At 41.9% G+C, this 18,132-nt stretch overlaps 1 protein-coding gene across 1 annotated transcript in view; it reads left to right on the top strand.

Annotated features, from left to right (window-relative positions):
* Nucleotides 1–18,132, top strand: part of il20rb (interleukin 20 receptor subunit beta) — a 49,594-nt gene that overhangs the window by 14,473 nt on the left and 16,989 nt on the right. Inside the window, exon 2 of the mRNA XM_033031521.1 lies at nt 13,742–13,865. Within this exon, the coding sequence (XP_032887412.1) occupies nt 13,742–13,865 (124 nt within the window). The remainder of the gene's footprint in view (nt 1–13,741; nt 13,866–18,132) is intronic.

The following is an 18,132-nucleotide window of genomic DNA, read 5'->3' as shown; positions in this document are numbered from 1 at the left end:
AAGGGAATGGCAGAATTGTGTTAACCCCACCTCCTGCCTTTCCTCTCTACAACTGGAAATAAATGATGGGAAGGTAGACACAAAATGATGGAGTCACTCAGCGGGTCAGGCAGCATCTCTGGAGAGAAGGAATGGATGATGAGGGTTGAATGGATGGATGATGGTTGAATGAAGGTTGAGACCCTTCTTCAGATCAAATGAATGAAATGAACTAAATAAATAAATGAAAGAATCCAGTTGTGCTCTGTGCCTGACTACCACCATAGAAAGGATTAGGGAAGAATTTTCTGTCGGTATGGCCACTCTGGAAATGTTGTGAAGACTTAGAACAACAGCATTAAATATAAGATGGTCACTAATGCAGAAATAATCTCTGCACACAAAGTTTAGAATATGGACATCACTAATCCATTAGTTAATGAGACTAATGCCCCTGTCCCGCTTAGGAAACCTGAATGGAAACCTCTTTGCTCCCCACCCAAGGTTTCCGTGCGGTTCCCGGAGGTTGCAGGTGGTTGCCGGAGGTTACAGGTAGTGGAAGCAGGTAGGGAGACTGATAAAATCCTCCGGGAACCACACGGAAACCTTGGGTGGGGCGCAAAGTCTCCAGAGGTTTCCGTTCAGGTTTCCTAAGTGGGACAGGGGCATTATACAACAGATGAATTTAAGGAGATCTGTGCATGTGAAGCATTAATCAGAGAAATGATAAAATCCTTTGAAAGTAAGATCCAGAATCTTGTATGTTTTGGGTCTGAATACTTTCTGAAGGCACTGTATAATGTGGGTGTGTGAAGAGTTAGGAGCTAAATTAAAAAGAAGATCCTTGCGGGTCAAGCACTTTCGATTTGTCACAGAAAGCAAGGAAGGCTTACATTTATGAAACACCTTTCATGATATCTGATCATCCCATAGCACTATGCAGCGTATGACATGTTGTTCAGTTCAGTTCAGTTTTATTTGTCAAATGTAGGTTAACACAGGGTCGACGGCACAATGAAATGTGTTTGACAAGACAACGGGTCACTTCAGCAATGATATTACAAGAATAAAATTAAGATTAAAAAAGATAAGATAAAAGTGACATTGGGAGGTAAACGATAATAATAAATGAAATAATCAACATATATGATGTGTTTATGAGTTGAGAAGCCTGATGGCATGATGATAAAAACTTTTTAAGTCTGGTGGTGCGTATAGCCATGCTCCTGTATCGTCTGCCTGACGGTAACAAGGAGAACAGTCTGCGTGCTGAGTGGCTGTGGTCCTTGATGATGCTGTGTGCCTTCCGCAGGCACCACCTGTGGAAAATGTCCTGAATGGCCGGGAGACAGTTGCCAATGATGTGCTGTGCCGCCTTCACCACTCTCTGTAGTGATTTGCGGCTGTGGGCAGAACAGTTCCCGTACCAGACTGTGATGCAGCCCGTCAGCAGACTCTCGATGGTGCAACTGTAGACGTTTGTGAGGATGCTGCCGTTCATGACAAACTTCCTCAGTCTTCTCAGGAAAAAGAGCCGCTGGCGGGCTTTCTTAGTTATTGTGTCCGTGTGCAGTGTCCAAGAGAGGTCCTCAGTGATGTGCACACCGAGGAACTCGAAGCTGCTGACCCTTTCATCCTCAGCATCACCGATGTGGATGGGGAGGTGACCACTCCCCTGCTGTCTCCTGTAGTCCACGATCATCTCTTTAGTTTTGCTGACATTGAGAGAGAGGTTATTTTCCTGGCACCAGCTGTTTAGTGCCTTTACCTCCTCTCTATGTGCCGTCTCATTATTTTCTGTAATGAGGCCCAGGATGGTCGTGTCGTCAGCAAACTTTAAAATGATGTTGGAGCTGTGCTTAACAGTACAGTCGTGCGTGAACAGGGAGTACAGGAAAGGATTGAGCACACAGCCCTGTGGTGCGCCTGTGTTGAGGATCAGTGAGGAAGTGGTGTGGCTGCCAATGCTCTCCACCTGGGGCCTGCCCGTCAGGAAGTTGAATATCCAGCCGCAGATGGAGATCTCCAGTCCAAGATCAAGGAGCTTGGGGACGAGTTTTGATGGAATGATAGTGTTGAATGCCGAGCTGTAGTCAATGAAGAGCTTTCTCACATATGTATTCCCTTTGTCCTGGTGGGTGAGCGCAGTGTGAGTTGCCATGGCGATGGCATTGTCCGTGGCCCTGTTTGGTGTATACGCAAACTGAAGAGAGTCCAAGGTTTCAGGGAGAGAGGAGTCGATGTTAGTTTTGACCAGTCGCTCGAAGCGCCTCATGATGACTGATATCAGTGTGACAGGACGGTAGTCATTTAAACAGGAGATTAATGGTTTATTTCGAACAGGAACAATGATGGATGCTTTGAAGGGGGTGGGAACCACAGACTGACCCAGGGAGAGGTTGAAAATGTTGGTGAACACCTCTGCCAGTTGATCAGCGCACGCCATGACCTTTTTGTTGGACCGCCTCACGTCTGCCGTTTGTAGGGTCGATGAGGTAGTCTCCCTGCACACCTGTGGACTCGTGGTGGGTGCTGTGTTTCCTGCATCGAACCGGGCATAGAAGGTGTTAAGCTCATTCGGAAGAGAAGAGGTAGGCTGGACAGTACTCCTGTTTTTCCTATTGTAATCCGTGATGCAACGTAATCCACTCCACATGCGTCTGGGGTCAGAGCTGTAGTAATTAGATTCCACTTTGTCCCTGTAGACTCTCTTGGCTTTCCTGATGGACTTCCGGAGGTCATATCTGGCTGCGTTGTAGGTGTAATTCTTGAAAGAAACATGTCACTAATATGTGCACAAGACGCTCCCACACACAACATGATAATTAACAGAGAAACTGATTTAATGATAATGATTGAGGACTAAACTACTTGATATTTACTGAAGATCCTATCATCTTCAAAACAGCAATGTGGGACAAATTATATCCACCTGAAATAGTTTAATGTTCGAAGTGAAAGATGATGCCGATGACAGTGCAGCATTCCTGCTGTGAATGATGGGAGTTTTATGAATTATCTTCCAAAGTGAGTTCACTACTCTTAACCTCTGACATGGAAATAGTAACAAGAATGGCTTATGGCTAACGGACTGACAAAGGAATGAGTGGTGCACCTAGTGGAACGGACACCGATACAGAGGCAGGACTGAACAGACACCGATACAGAGGCAGAACGGGGATGAGCTGTAGAAGAACTGTATTGGAAACAAGGTTCGAACGTGAAAGATAATTGTGGCTGAATAGAAAACTTCAATCTAATGTCATGGAAGAAGAGAATGCTGCAAGTTAAAAAATATATAAATAATCAAGAAAAGAAGAAAAAAACAATCTAAAGGAAGAAATGTGGACAACACAAATGACCATAGACTGAATAAATCCATACAGTATTCAATTCGAAAAACCACTAAAAACAACGTGAAAGGAACTATAAATTACAAAAAGAGCACAATATTTTTTCATTGAAAATAAAAAGACCCAGAGCAATAATTTGTGGAGCGACTGCAGCAGTGAAGTGAAGCGCATCCTCGTCGGGAACAGGACTGACAATACATAAAAATGCTGAATGATTTAATAAAATGAATCTTGGTAGAATATTTCATATTTGCTATTTTTTTAATTTAACTTGAAATAATCAAGTTGTAAAACTCAACAAAAAGTTCATTATTAATAGTGTAGTTGAAACTGAAATCAATTTTATTTTCATTATTGGCCAAGAGTTAGAGATAGCATATATCACAAACACAAGGGTTTCATCAAAATAGTTGTAATTCTCTAAAGGAGAGAATGGTTTATATGCTGGTATTATTTATGCGTCATAATTTACAGTAAAAATAGCAATTTTTAGATGGAAGGTGGTGGAAATTCATGAGTTCCAAATTAACTAGCAACAAAAAATGGATGTAATTAACAATATCATAGATGCAGAATCCTTGTAAATTTGATTTAAAGTGCAATACATAACCAATTAGGGGAAGAAATATGTCGGCATGCCTGTGAAGTGATCAGAAACAAAACAACAATCACAGGAGATTCCAACGACTGTTAAATAAATTGGCAGGAGAAGAACAAAATAAAATTAAGCTTTTTCTATTTATTGTCAGACTTTTTTTTAAAGAGGCATATAGTCATAAAGTTCTGCAGCACAGAAACAGATCCTTCAGTCCTATGTATCCATGCCGAACAAGTTGCCTAACCGAGCCAAAGCGACCTGTCTGCTTCTGGCCCATATGCCTCCAAATCTTTCCTCACCCTATATCTGTCCAAATGATAGGCACCACCCTCTTTGCGAAAGTTTGTCACTTGAGTCCCTTTTAAATCTTTCCTCTCTCGTCTAATACCTATGCCATCTGGCTGCTGATCACCTTATCTACACCTCTCATAATTTTAGACACGAGACAATAGACAATAGGTGCAGGAGTAGGCCATCCCGCCCTCGAGCCAGCACCGCCGTTCAATGTGATCATGGCTGATCATCCACAATCAGTATCCGGTTCCTGCCTTCTCCCCATATCCTTCTCCCCATATCCCCTGACTCCGCTGTCTTTAAGGGGCTCTTAAAGATCTCTCAAGCTCTCTCTTGAAAGTATCCAGAGAACCGGCCTCCACCGGCAGAGAATTCCTCAGACTCACAACTCTCTGTGTGAAAAAATGTTTCCTCATCTCCGTTCTAAATGCCTTACACCTTATTCTTAAATTGTGGCCCCTAGCTCTGGACTCCCCCAACAACGGGAACATGTTTCCTGCCTCCAGCGTGTCCAAACCCTTAATAATCTTATCTGTTTCAATAAGATACCTTCTCATCCTTCTAAATTCCAGAGTATACAAGCCCAGCCACTCCATTCTCTCAGCATATGACAGTCCCGCCATCCCGGGAATTAACCTTGTGAACCTACATTGCACTCCCTCAATAGCAAGAATGTCCTTCCTCAAATTAGAGGACCAAAACTGCACACAATACTCCAAGTGTGGTCTCACTAGGGCCCTATACAACTGCAGAAGGACCTCTTTGCTCCTTTTATATACTTTTATAAGGTCCATGGAAAAAAAGACCCAGCATCTCCTTTTTATCCTTATGCTTGAAACCACCCAGACCTGGTAACATCCTTGTAAATCTTTTTTTGCACTATTTCCAGTTCAATTATATTTTCTCTGCGTAAACTCAATCTTGGAATAGGCAGAACAGATGGGCCAAGAGTAGGTGATCTTGGAATTACTGTTCACAATATTGTAATGCTCAAGATTAAGATTAAGAGTGACTAATTAAAGTAAAGAGGAAGGTAATTGATTGCAAATGAGCAAATATCAAAGAAACAAGACTGGAATTAAATGGAGAAAGCCTTGGTAATCTTAAGAGCGAAAAAGCAGTGGGAAATCTATGAGGTTAATCAATAGAGTTTAAGAGAATTGCATTTTGCTGAAAGAAGCAAGCTAATTACAGTGCAATCTCTATAAAAGGGAAGATCAAATCCAATGTGAACAATATTTACATAGATTCTCAAGGAATGAATAACAAAAGGAATTCAAAGAATAGAAGTTAAAAGCAACAGGAAATTATAAAGATATTATAAAGTAACAAGGACAATTGCAGTAGGAATATGACTAGTGAAGGACAAGCAAGAGAAGTCAAAACCATTGAGATAGAAATGCCAAATGGATGGAATAATTACTTTGCTTCATGTTTTGCAGATAATACAACAATAATTTCTCCAGCAAACCTTAAAATTCATATTACTGCATTTGGAAAATAATTGATGTTGTAGCAAAATTCGTAAGTAGTCTGAACCTGCATATACTCATAGGGAGGGGGCGACAGGGGAAGGAGGAGCCGGCGTGCTTTGTAACTTTGTCAGCTCCATCCGTGGCTGCTATTTGTATACATTGGGGGTCCAAGCAAAGAAGTTCACTGTGCCTAGTCACATGTGACAATAAAGTATTCTATTCCATTCCATAAAGTATTCCATTCCAAGGGATTTGGGAAGGAGATGGCAGCAATATAAAATCACTTATGCAAAACCCTACAGAGTAAAAGGTGAAGACACTGATCAGACAGAGGTAACATTGTGCGTAAAAAGATAAATTGAATGGGACCAAGGACTGAAACCTGTGTTGCTTAATACCAGTGATAGTAATGATATTGGAATATGCACAAGAAGAATTAACAAGGAGAGCAACAAGACACAGAACATGTGATAACAAATGGTCAGCATGGGCCAATAAGTGTCACAGCTTCCAATCCAACAGGAATGAAGTCAGTAGGATGCTTCCCATTACGTTTACCACCGAGATAGACAAGGTGAGCAGGCACAAGGGAACACCATCACCTGCATGTTCCTCTTCAAGTCTCACACATTCCTGATTTGGAAATCTATCAGCATTCTTACTTAGTCAAAATCCTGAAGCACCTACCCACTTGCACAGAGGGAGTATCTTGATCTGAATGACTGCAGAAGTTCAAGAATATGGTTCACTTTGGCCTTTTTAAGGACAATTAGAGATGTACAATAAATGTTGGCCTTGCTGACAACACCTAGGTCCCAAATGTGAATTGAAATAAAAGTATATAATTTGTGTGTTGGCTGGTCCCATATACTTGCTATATCAATGCTGAGATATTTTTTGACGTGCAACCTGGAATGTAGCTCAGCCTTGGTAGCAAGACCTGCCCACAATCATTCTGCTCAACAATGAAAAATCCAATACAAGTCTGTGCTCTGCCTTCTGTGTACTCAGTGCCTTTACATTGAGCTACACGTCTAGCTTATGGTACGTACTCTTAGTGGGACTTGAAATCCCTTCCCCGCTATTTGTGTCAGTGTTAGAAATACTAATAGCCTTGCTTAATCGCCTTCAGACGCCATCTTGATTATTTTCTAGCTTTCTCCAAAATCTTTCGATCTTCCCTCAGTCACGATCCTCCACCATCTTCACATTCTTACCTCTTCCTCATGAATCTAGTTAATCTTTTTAAGATATTATTTTCCTGTCTCTGCCAACAGTCCTTGATAGCCCAATTTGGAATGAGTGTGCCCTTGTCTAATAGTATCCTGGGAAATGAAGCTTGTTATAATTTTTGGCATGCTAACCTCCTCCCTCCTTAAACCTGGTGTGGAAGAACTAATGCATTTAATGTGGAATGACTCAAAGTAATCTGCTACAGAACTGCAAACAGTAGCATGAGTCACAACCACAATGTCACAATAGATGCATTTTTCTTTAATTAAGTAATAATTAGTTCTCTTGTTGATGTTTATAGACCCAAACACTGACGTGGATACGAGCTCCGCAGGCTTGGATGGTTCTAGAAAGAATTGTTAGTCTGAAGTCACAAGGCAACTCACAGTTGGGGTTTTTGAGAATTACGCGGAAACAGGTTTCAATGCTCTAGGCTAGGGAGGGAAATGAAACAGAACACAATCATCTGATCATTTTGCATCCCAGTAACTCCTGCAGGACTATCTCTCCAGTGAGAGTGGGTTAGGTTTTAGATGCTGCTTTCCCATCCAATCAAGAAAGCCCAGTGAAACATTCAGCAGGCTCACACAAGGCGAGGAATTACAAGAAACATCTAAGAAATTGCATGCCACTCTAAAGGCCAATATCATCTATAATTGAAGATAAATTCACAAAGGATCTAAATGAAGAGAAAAAAAAAATCAACTTTAGGAGCAGAGACAGTTTGTCATCATTAGAGCCAGGATGTTTAGGCGCTAAAAATCTCTGAAATAGGCAGGCAAAAAGGCAAAATAAAATTACAAAAAAGGCACGAAAAAGGAATTTATTGACAAAAAAGGCATAAAAAGGCATGTATTTCCACCACCAAAATATGGCTAAAAATGATAATTATAAAGGTATACTACATTATTGCCTGGTTGCACATAACAGCAGCATTTTTTTCAAATTATCTGGTGTTAAACTATGCTGTCTGTTAGACAGAATATGCCTCAGTTGTGAAAAACTTCTTTCTACCCCAGCTGAGGTCACTGGTGCATACCTGAAACAAGCTACAAACTCTACATTCATGTTGATATCTTGTACATTACAATTACCTTTGAGAACTTTAGCTATGTTTTGTACTTCTTCAAGATCTTTGTTAGCTAAAATCCCCCTCTCACATCTTCCTTGTATGTCTTTACCTACATCGCCAGGAACTTTAAGTACAAAGTACAGCAAGTGAAGATGTAAACAACTGAGCAATAATTGAGCTGTTTGACTTCCCCAATGCTTCCAATGTCAACAAATACTCCTTTGATGGTTGACCTGCCTCCAGTGTACCAATGACCACATTGGCAACATATCTCCCAACAGCATCGTTTGTCTCGTCTATTGAGATCCATATTTTGTTGCATGCAACTTCATCTCTAATTTTCTGCACAACAATGTTGAAGTTGCTATCAACCTAATTTTTCCGTAATGATGACTCGCTTGGTATATGTTCCTCTGTGTATTTCTCTAAAAAACCTCTGAGAGATTTGTTTTCCAATTTCCACAGTGGAATTCCAGCATCAATGAGTGCTTTGCACAGGGCACGTGAAAACTCAGATTTGTGACTGGAGCCAGCAGTAAATGTTGTGAGGAGACAAGCTTACGTATTTCCCACCTTCAATTTCTCTGCCGCCCGACTTGTGTTTAGCTGTCTGTAAATGCTGGGAGACGAAATATTTCTTCTCATGATTCACTGCTTTCTCACATGTTTTGCAAATCAGCACACAGTTGTCTGCAGAGAATATATCACTCCCTTACACTCTGACCAAATCATTCAGTTTTTTACAAGGCGTTGACTTGACTTTAGGCATTTTGACGTTTGCAGGGGTAGATCCCACAGGAGTGGGGATGCAGGTCTCTACAGGCAGGCCAAGTACAAGCTGAGAAGAGGATTCAGAGCTGCCAAGGAAAGGTACTCTGAGAAGTTGAGGAGCAAGTTCTCAGCAAATGACTTCTTCAGTGTGGAAGGGCTTGCAAGTAATCACAAGCTACAAGAGGAATAAACCCCGCTCCTTGGACAATCACCAGCTGACCAACGACCTGAACGAGTTCTACTGCAGTTTCGATAAACTGAAACTTGGGGAGGGGGTGTGTGGTACCCCTACACCCCTTTCCCAACCAACACTTCACACCTACTCACAGCCTGACTCCAGTTTGAAAAGGCAAGATCCTTCCCCACCTACATCTCCCCAATCATCACTTCACACCTACTTAAAGCATGACTCCAGTCTGCAAAGACTGGACCCTTTCCCGCACCCCTTTCCAATCACACGCACCCCTTTCCAATCACCACTTAACACCCACTTACAGCTGGGTTTTGCCCCGGTAGTGTAAATTTTCTTGTAAGTTTTGTTAAAATGGCAAAAAAAAAGGCTGATTTAGGCACTCAATCGTGGAAAAGGCATTATCTTTCTGAAATCATCAAAAAAGGCATGAAAAGGCACATGGCATTTATGGCAAAATCCTGGCTCTAATCAACATCAACATTTCTCACCTGGTGATTGGAAAGGGGTGTCATTTTCACGTGTGATCCTTCTATGATTTAATGCTCAGAAATCTATCGATCTCTGTTTTAATTCAATTAAATGACTGAACTTTCACAGCTCACCAGAGTAGAGAATTTCAAAGATGTATTATTTATTTATTATGCTCTGTATGATAAAATTTCACCTCATCTCATTCCTAAAGGGCCCAGGCTTCATTCTGAGATGTAAACAGACCAGGGGCACCTCAGATGCTGGAATCCAGAAAGAAAAGACAAAATTGCTGGAGGAACCCAGCATGTTGAGCAGCATCTGTGAAGGCAAAGGGCTAGTCCTGAATCAGGGCCTCAACCTGAAACATCAACTCCTCTTTATCTCTTTTCCCTCGTAGATGCAGCTCAATCTGCCGAGTCCCACCAGCAATTTGTACTTTGATTTGAGATCGTGAATCCTGGTTTTCGACTCTTCAGCCAGTGGAAACCTTCCTGCATCCATCCTATGGAGACCTGTAAATGACATTTCCTAAGTGTGAGAGGAGCCAGACCATGTCTACACCAGACCTTGATTGCTCTTAGTCTGAAGAAGGGTCTCGACCCCAAAATGTCGCCTATTCCTATTCTCCGGAGATGCTGCCTGACCCGCTGAGTTACTTCAGCATTTTAAATCTATCCTTGTCTACACAATTTCACTTTGTAAGACAAACTTGCCATCCCCAGTCTATTGAATCTTTACTACACTCTCCCTATGGCAAGTACATCATTGTTTTAGGTAAGCTGGGCAGTCTGACTATGGCCCTGGATAATTGCAATAAGCTACCTTAATAATTGCTCTAAACTCCTCTTGTAAAAGAGTCCAACATACCATTTACGTTCACCTATATACTACACCTAAGTATTGGCTTTTAGTCATGTCTTCAAGGACACCTAAGTCCTTTGAATATTAATATTTTCCATTCATTTAAAACATTTACTGCTTTTCTGTTTATGACGTTATGACTATGAGTGGTGAAGTGGATGATCTGAAATGCTTTCTACATTATGTTCCACTTTTCATATAGTTGCCACGTCACATAATTTGTCCATATTGCCTTGATTCCCTATTACATTCTCATGGCGACTTGCAACATCCGCATGCTTGGAAAAATTACGATTTGATCTACTTAGCCAAACTGTTGCTAAAGATTGTGAGTAGCTTGGGCCCTAGCACGGTTTCTGTGATATCCCCGTAGTCACAGCTTACGCAGCTGAGGAGGGTTCCTTTATTCCCACTCTTTTCCTTCTGTCTATTAATTCATTCTTAATCCAGGCCCGTACATTAACCCCAATTCCTTCTGCACTAACTTGTTGACCAACCTCCTGTGTGGAACCTTATTGAAAGCCTTCCAAGAATGCAACCACCAGCTCCATTGGTTCCCCTTATTTATTATTTCAATCACATCGTCAAGGAAATTCAACAGATTAATCAAACATAATTTTCACTTCATAAATCCATGCTGACCCTGTCCGATCCTACTATCTTTTCAGTTCTTCCCAGTTATTGACTGACCAAAATTATTTCGCCTTCTTAACTACATGTTTGATTTGCCTGATTTACCTTTTTGATTTAGGCACCAGTACGCTTAATTCCATCTGGACTTCATCATTTGTAGTCTCTACATTCAGATAAAAATCCAATTTTTGATTCTTCTTATCAAAATGCATGACCTCACACCTTGCTATCAATTTCCCCAGTTTCTTTAACTGAAACAAATATATTTAAGTTCCTCGTTCACATTGGACCATTGGCTCAAAACTCTTTAGGAGGTATCATGAAGGTTAGATGACCTGTATTTAAGAAAGGGTTAAATAAAAAATATTCAATCAAAGGCTGGTGATTTCAGTGGTTTGAAAAAGGTAAATTGCCATTAAAAATGGTTGGAAATGCTGCCATTCAAAATAAATTAGTTTATAATGAGGAAACAGGTTAGATGTGGTCCTGTGATATTCCCAGTAGGGGGAAATGTAACATGTAAAATGTCTCTGCGTGACTAAAGTGAGAGCAAGACGAAGCAGAAGAATTGGATTTCCAACATGTGGATCGCATGAAAAGGGCAGAGTATTGGAAGATCAGAGAATATTAGAGTAGGTTTGCAGTTATATATAGGAACTAATAGATAGAGGCATACAGGATGGGGCCAATAAGGGCCAATTGGGAAATTGATTCTTGGAGTTCTACTTTAGCACAAAAGCAGAAAGACCATATTGAATCCTAATGAAACCAGAGTATTGTATGCATTTGTAGAAATTGCATTAAAGGATGGTTATTAAGAGTTTGGAGAAGTTACAAAAAATGTTTACGTGACAGTTACAAGGACAGATGGACTTTGTTTACAAGGAGATTGTTCTCCTTACCGCAGAGATGATATCAAGCAGGTACTTGAAATCATAAAGGGTCTAGAATATTCCCATTAGAGGAAAGGACGAGAAATGCAGAGGACGACAATGGAAACAGATTATATGACCACTCTTAATTTAAGAAAAATATTTTATCACTCTGTGAGTAGTCAAGGTCTGAATGGGGCTGGCAGCAATCATAATCAATGTTTTCATAATTGGAGTACTGTCCAATACTTACAGCCCTTGTGCTTTTTTAATCAGCACTTTCTCTGTGCCTGTAACACTATATTATGCATGTTGTTGTTTATTTTCTCTTTTGCACTACCTGTTTTACTCATGTATAGTATGGTTGCATTCATGCATGGTATGATCTGCCTGGATGGCACACAAAACAAAGCTTTTCACTGTATTCACTGCAAAAGATTTCTCGTGTTATTCACTGCAAAATGTCAAGGGTTCAGGGAGAGATATGGAGAGTAGATGGAATATGGAGGTCTGGCAAAGACTAGGTAGCCCAAATGATCTTCTGTCCTGCACAATACGACTTGATGGTCTTTTATATTTATAGTCCTTGTTCCTTCAGATCATGACTGCCCCTTACCTACAAGCTATTAAACTGCCTTAGCTTGACAACTTAACAAAAATCAATATTTATCTCTATCTTCTAAGTCCCAAGTTTTTCCAATGTCTATAGACATTTGGGTGAGAAAGTTCCAATCATCTTCCATGTGAAAAAAGATTTATCATCTGGATATTCAGCTCTTAAATTAAAATTACATCAGATTGTCTGTTTTTCCACCCAGCAGATTATTTTATACATGCTTGATTAAATCCTTTCACACCTTCACCAAGACATCTCATCAATATTGCAATCTGCAGCAACCCCGAGGTAGAGGGGAGGATCTAGAAGTGGGTGTGAGGGTCAGAGCTAGGAACGTGCAGAGTTGGTGAGATTTCAAGATGAGTGCAATTGGTGAAGTCAGGAAGAGAGTTGGTTTCCATCCACAGGTGTGAAGATCATCTCCAATACCTGGTCCATCCGTTACTTAACTTTCAACATTCCTAACGGAATTGCTTGTTCTTATTCCACAGATAGATGTGGTAAAACTCTGCAGATTTGGCAGCCTCAGGACTTTAGTGGTGTTTGATTAGTCGCTTTTTCAGACTATTGGATGTTAATCCTGTTAATAGCCAAACACACTTTGTTTTTCATACAAGGGAGCTGCATGGTGGTGCAGCAGTAAAGTTGATGTCTTACAGCGCCAGAGAACCGGGTTTAATCCTGACTATGGGTGCTCAGAGTTTGTACATTCTCCCTGTGACCATGTGGAATTTCCCCAGGTGCTCTGGTTGCCTCCCACACTCCATAGAAATGCAGGTTTGTAGGTTAATTAGCTAATCTGCAAAGATTTTAAATGGTCTCTAGTGTGTAGGCCAGTGCTAGTGTATGAGGATCGCTGGTCGGCACATACTCAGTGGTCCAAAGGGCCTGTTTCTGTGCTGTATCTCTAAGCTAAACTAAACTAAAATGTGACGTAGTAATATAATAAATATTCCAGTGAACCTAATGAGTTAATGGGAGTGGAAAATATACAAGCACTCCGGACCCTGGTTCCAGCTACAAATCTACGCACATTCTTGATTCTTGGAATTCCAGGCCCCAACTCCAGAACTGGCTGCACCCCCCAATCCCCGCCCCCCCCCCCCCCCCCCCCCCCCCCCCCCCTTCTTTGGACCCTGGTTCATATTGCAGACTAATGAGAGGGCTAGATGGCCCAGACCATCAGGATTTCTGAACAATCGGATGGTGGATAATCAGAGTTTTATTGAATCAGCAGTTACATATCTCATTGGCCATAATATTCTGGGTGTAACTTTTGCGCTTCAAGTGGATTTGATGATTTCCCTCTTTGAATTGTAGACCTTGAAGAATTACCAAAGCCCGAGAATGTATCTGTGAATTCGATCAACATGAGGCACATCCTGAGGTGGAGTTCTGTGAGAGTGCCGCTGGGAGAGGTCAGCTACTCAGTGCAGTTTCAAGGGTAGGTAAAACCTTTTCACAATAATAATAATTCCCCTACTCAAAATAGAGCTCTGGGTTTCCTATGTCTGGCTGGGATTAGATTGGGCCTTGTTTTACCACTCCATGTGAAAAGTAGCACTTTCAACGTTTGATTTCATCTATCAACCTAAACATTAATTCCCTCTCTCACCAGTGCACTGTGGCCGTAAAAATCTACCACCTACAAAATTCACTAGAGTTACTCACTCAGTTTATTCTGACAGCACCTTCCATACCTACAACTGCTTCTGCCAGAGGTACAGCAACTGGGGATGCAAGGAGGCACTACCGAGGCAGGTTCTGCTCTTAGCCACATACTTTCCTGATGAGGAAGTATCTCAACCTTCCTTAATTGTTGCTGGGTTTAATTCAGGGAACATCCTAATTATTCCCAGCAACAGCACACTCACCAGGAGATTGAAGTGATTTAAGAAGCTTTCACCATCACTTTCTCAAGAGCAATTAACTATGGGCATGAAATATGGGCCTTCAATTTACTATGGACAAGTGATGGCCCAACATATCATCAATAAATATAATAAGCATATCCCTAGCCCTCTGTTGGCATGTCTTTTTAAATTATGATCCCAGATTTCCTCTGCATCAAAAAAAAGTTATAGGAAATTGGTGAAAATGCCAAAAATTAATCAGGGAATCATGCGTCAAACTTTACCTGTGCAGCTCTCAACAGGAGCTGCCTATGGAGATCGGCAAATTTGTCATTGCATTGGTGAATGCTGAGAAGAATCTTAGCTCTTAAACTATACCTTGCAGGCAATCATTGTACTACAGCAAAAACTGACAATAAAAGAGAGAGAATGAGGAGAAAGAGTGGGGGCGTTTCGAGGGAGGAGGGGCGGTAGTGGACACAGTACACTCCTTCCTGTATGTTGAATAAATCTAATGTGATGATGTAACCCAATCTATCCCTCTAATCCCATGGCCTCCAAGCCACTGCATGGATTCAGCCTGACAAGCATCACCATATCTTGTGCTGAGGTCAGTAATATATAGACGCTGAGGGTTAACAATTAATGTGGATCACAGTAAAATGAGTCTGCAGAGGTTCTGTACAAAACATTGATATCTCAGGCAGTGTCATTTAAATGGTGTTTCCTTTTCAATGCTGTTGAGTTTACCATACTTTCCTGTCGGTTAAAAAAAATGTAGATTGTGTGCTGTTTCTCTACCACTTTCCCATAATAAATGCAGAAAGGGCTGCTGTGCATGCTATAATATCATTAGATGCACATCTGGTTTTGGGAAATTTTAGATATGCCAAGCTGAATCATGGCCAAAAGTGTCTGAGCTAATTTCCCAATGAGCAACAATCAACCCGGTAATATGTGCAGAATGTTTTTATTCATAGTCAGACATAATGGAAACAAGACCTTCAGTATCAAACACCCATTTACACTCATCTTACATTAAACACATTTTATTCTCCCTGCATTCTCATCAACTTCTCCAAGACCATACCACTCACCTACACACTGTGGGCAATTTACAATGGTCAATTAAACAGCCTCTCTGATCTGTCCCTATAACTAAAAATCTCCTTTTCTGGGCAACTTCCTGGCAAATCTCTTCTGAACTCTTTCTAATGCTACCACATCCTTCCTGTCCTGCGGTGACCAGAACTGCACACAATACTCAAAGTGTGGTCTAACCAATGTTTTATACAGCTGCAACATGATGTCCCAATTCTTACACTCAATACCTCGTCCTATGAAGATAAGAATGCCAAATATCTTTTTAACTACCTTATCCACTTTTATCACTATTTTCATGGAACAATGAACTTTTGCCCCAAAAATCTCGATGTATATCAACATGCTTAAAGACCTTACCATTCATTATGTACGTCCTACCAATATTGTACCTCAAACATGCCTGGATTAAATTCCATCTGCCACTGTTCTGCCCAATTATCCAACTGTTCTATGTCTCTCTGTATCCTTAAACAACCGTCTACACTGTCTATATACTCCACTAACTTTCATGTTGTGAGTAAACGTACTAATCAGCCCACTTACATTCTCATTCATGTCATTTATATGTATGTATTTGACAAACAGCAAAGTTTCCAGCATGATTCCCTGTGTTACACCACTGGTTGCAGACATTTAGTCTGAAAAACAACCCTCCACCACCAACTTCCGCCTCCCATCACAAAGCCGTTTTTGGATCCAATTTGCCTACACACCAGTGATCCTATTTGTTTTAACCTTCTGGAGCGGTCCACCAAGCAGGACCTTGTCAGAAACCATGCTAAAGTCTATGTATACCCCATCTACCATTTTCGCTTCATGAATTTTCTTTGGTACCTCCTTGGAAAACTCAATGTGATTTATGAGACTGGATTTCCCCTGCACAAGCCTCGCCTACTTCTTCTAATCAGGCCCGGCATTTCCAAGTGCACATAAATTCTCTCCCGTAAAACATTTTCCAAGAATGTCCCAACTACTGATGTAAGGCTCAACATCTTGGAAGGAAGGGAGGATTTGGGAAAGATGAATCTAAAAATAATTGTCAATAATGAAACTTAAAGTAAACAATTATTTCCCTGTGAGGAAAAAGCACACCACAAACTTAAACAGTTGCAAAGTAATAACAGCAGGAGAGAAGAGGCATAACACAGCAGGAACGAACATGAGTAGCAGCTAGTTGTCCGATGAGAAAATGCTTTTGTACCTTTGTTCAGTATGACGTGCTTAGGGTGCCCTCTTCTGGAGCAGGTGATGCTGTGCTAGCCTCCGTTGATTCCTGTTCTGCTTCTGCTCTTCTCCTGGCTCAATAAAAGCAGTTGCCAATTTAGAATGAATAATCCCACTCTGTTTCCCTGTGGAACATTAGGAAAAAAGAGGAGGTCGGGACCTTCTACCTTAACAACCTCAAAATTGATCCACACTCAACTACCAAAGGTGCACGGTGAAATTCAGGAGAGGGGGGAAGTTGTACAACATATTTTCAACCAGTGCATATCTCTGAGTCTGAAGATCATCCCATCCAATAGATTCAACATAAACAGTTCCAGTGCACAGAGGGTGCTGTATGGTTGAAAAACACATTTCACCATAACCTTCTCAAGGCCAGTAAAGAATGAGATGGAAATAATCTAGTCATACAGTATGGACACAGATTCCTTGATAAACCAAGTCCATGCTGACTAATGTACACTACAATAACTCATCAATATACTTTCCACATCCTCATCAACTTCCTCTAGGTTCCAAAACTCATCAACTGTAAGGAAGGCAAATTCAATGTTTGCATTAATATCAAGAGGCCTGGACTACAAAAGCAGAGATGTTATGCTGAGGCTCTGTAAGGCGCTGGTCCGGCCACATTTGGAGTACTGAGCAAATTTTGGCCCCATATCTGAGGAAGAATGTGCTGGCTCTGGAAAGGGTCCAGAAGAGGTTTACAAGAATGATTCCAGGAATGAGTGGGTTAGCATATGATGAGAGATTGACAGCACTGGACCTCTACTCGCTGGAGTTTATAAGGTTGAGGGGGGATCTTATTGAAACTTACAGAATAATGAAAGGCATAGATAGAGTGGATGTGGAAAAGATGTTTCTGCTGGTGGATGAGTCTAAGACTAGAGGTGGGAGTGGCTGCGCTGCCTTGCAGCTGCGGCTCGCCTGCAGTCCGTTTGTCTTTTCTGTTTTTTGTTTTCTTTTGTCCTGTTTTTGCGGTTTGTTTCGGTTTGTTTGGCTGTGTGTGTGTGGGGGGGGTGGGTGTGGTGTGTTTTTTGGCTCTTCCTTCGGGGGGATGCGACTTTTCCTGCCGTATCCCCCATCTCCGTGTCCGTCTGCGCTGAGGCCTATCGCGGAGCTGGCGGCCTCCAACTGCGACCGACCTCGAGGCTGTGGAGGCTGTGGAGCAGAGCCAGGACTTACCAACGCGAGCCTGGCCGACTTCGGGGCTGTGGTTGCGGTGTGGCACAGCTTCCGACCCGACTTTGGAGCCTCGGAGGCTCGGCCGCGGGCCAGTGGGCCAGTGGACGACATCATCGGGAGCTCGAGTTCTGTTTTCCGGAGCTCCCGCAGCTACAGCTGCGACCGCTGGACTGGGGGACGGCAGCTTCGGCAGCTTCGACCGCCCCGGGCCGCGGAGTTTGAACCGGCCCGTTTGCGGAGCTCGGATTCAGCCTGCGGGACTTACCTACCATCACCCGGCGGGATCATAACATCGGAGGCTTGGATTGCCTCAGCGCAGAGGGAGAGCAAGGAGGGAAGAGA

The sequence above is a fragment of the Amblyraja radiata genome, chromosome 13 (genome assembly GCF_010909765.2).
Source record: "Amblyraja radiata isolate CabotCenter1 chromosome 13, sAmbRad1.1.pri, whole genome shotgun sequence".
In the NCBI taxonomy this organism is placed as follows: domain Eukaryota; kingdom Metazoa; phylum Chordata; class Chondrichthyes; order Rajiformes; family Rajidae; genus Amblyraja; species Amblyraja radiata.
The sequence above is the reverse complement of the archived record's forward strand: the minus strand, read 5'-3'. Positions and strand labels throughout refer to the sequence as shown.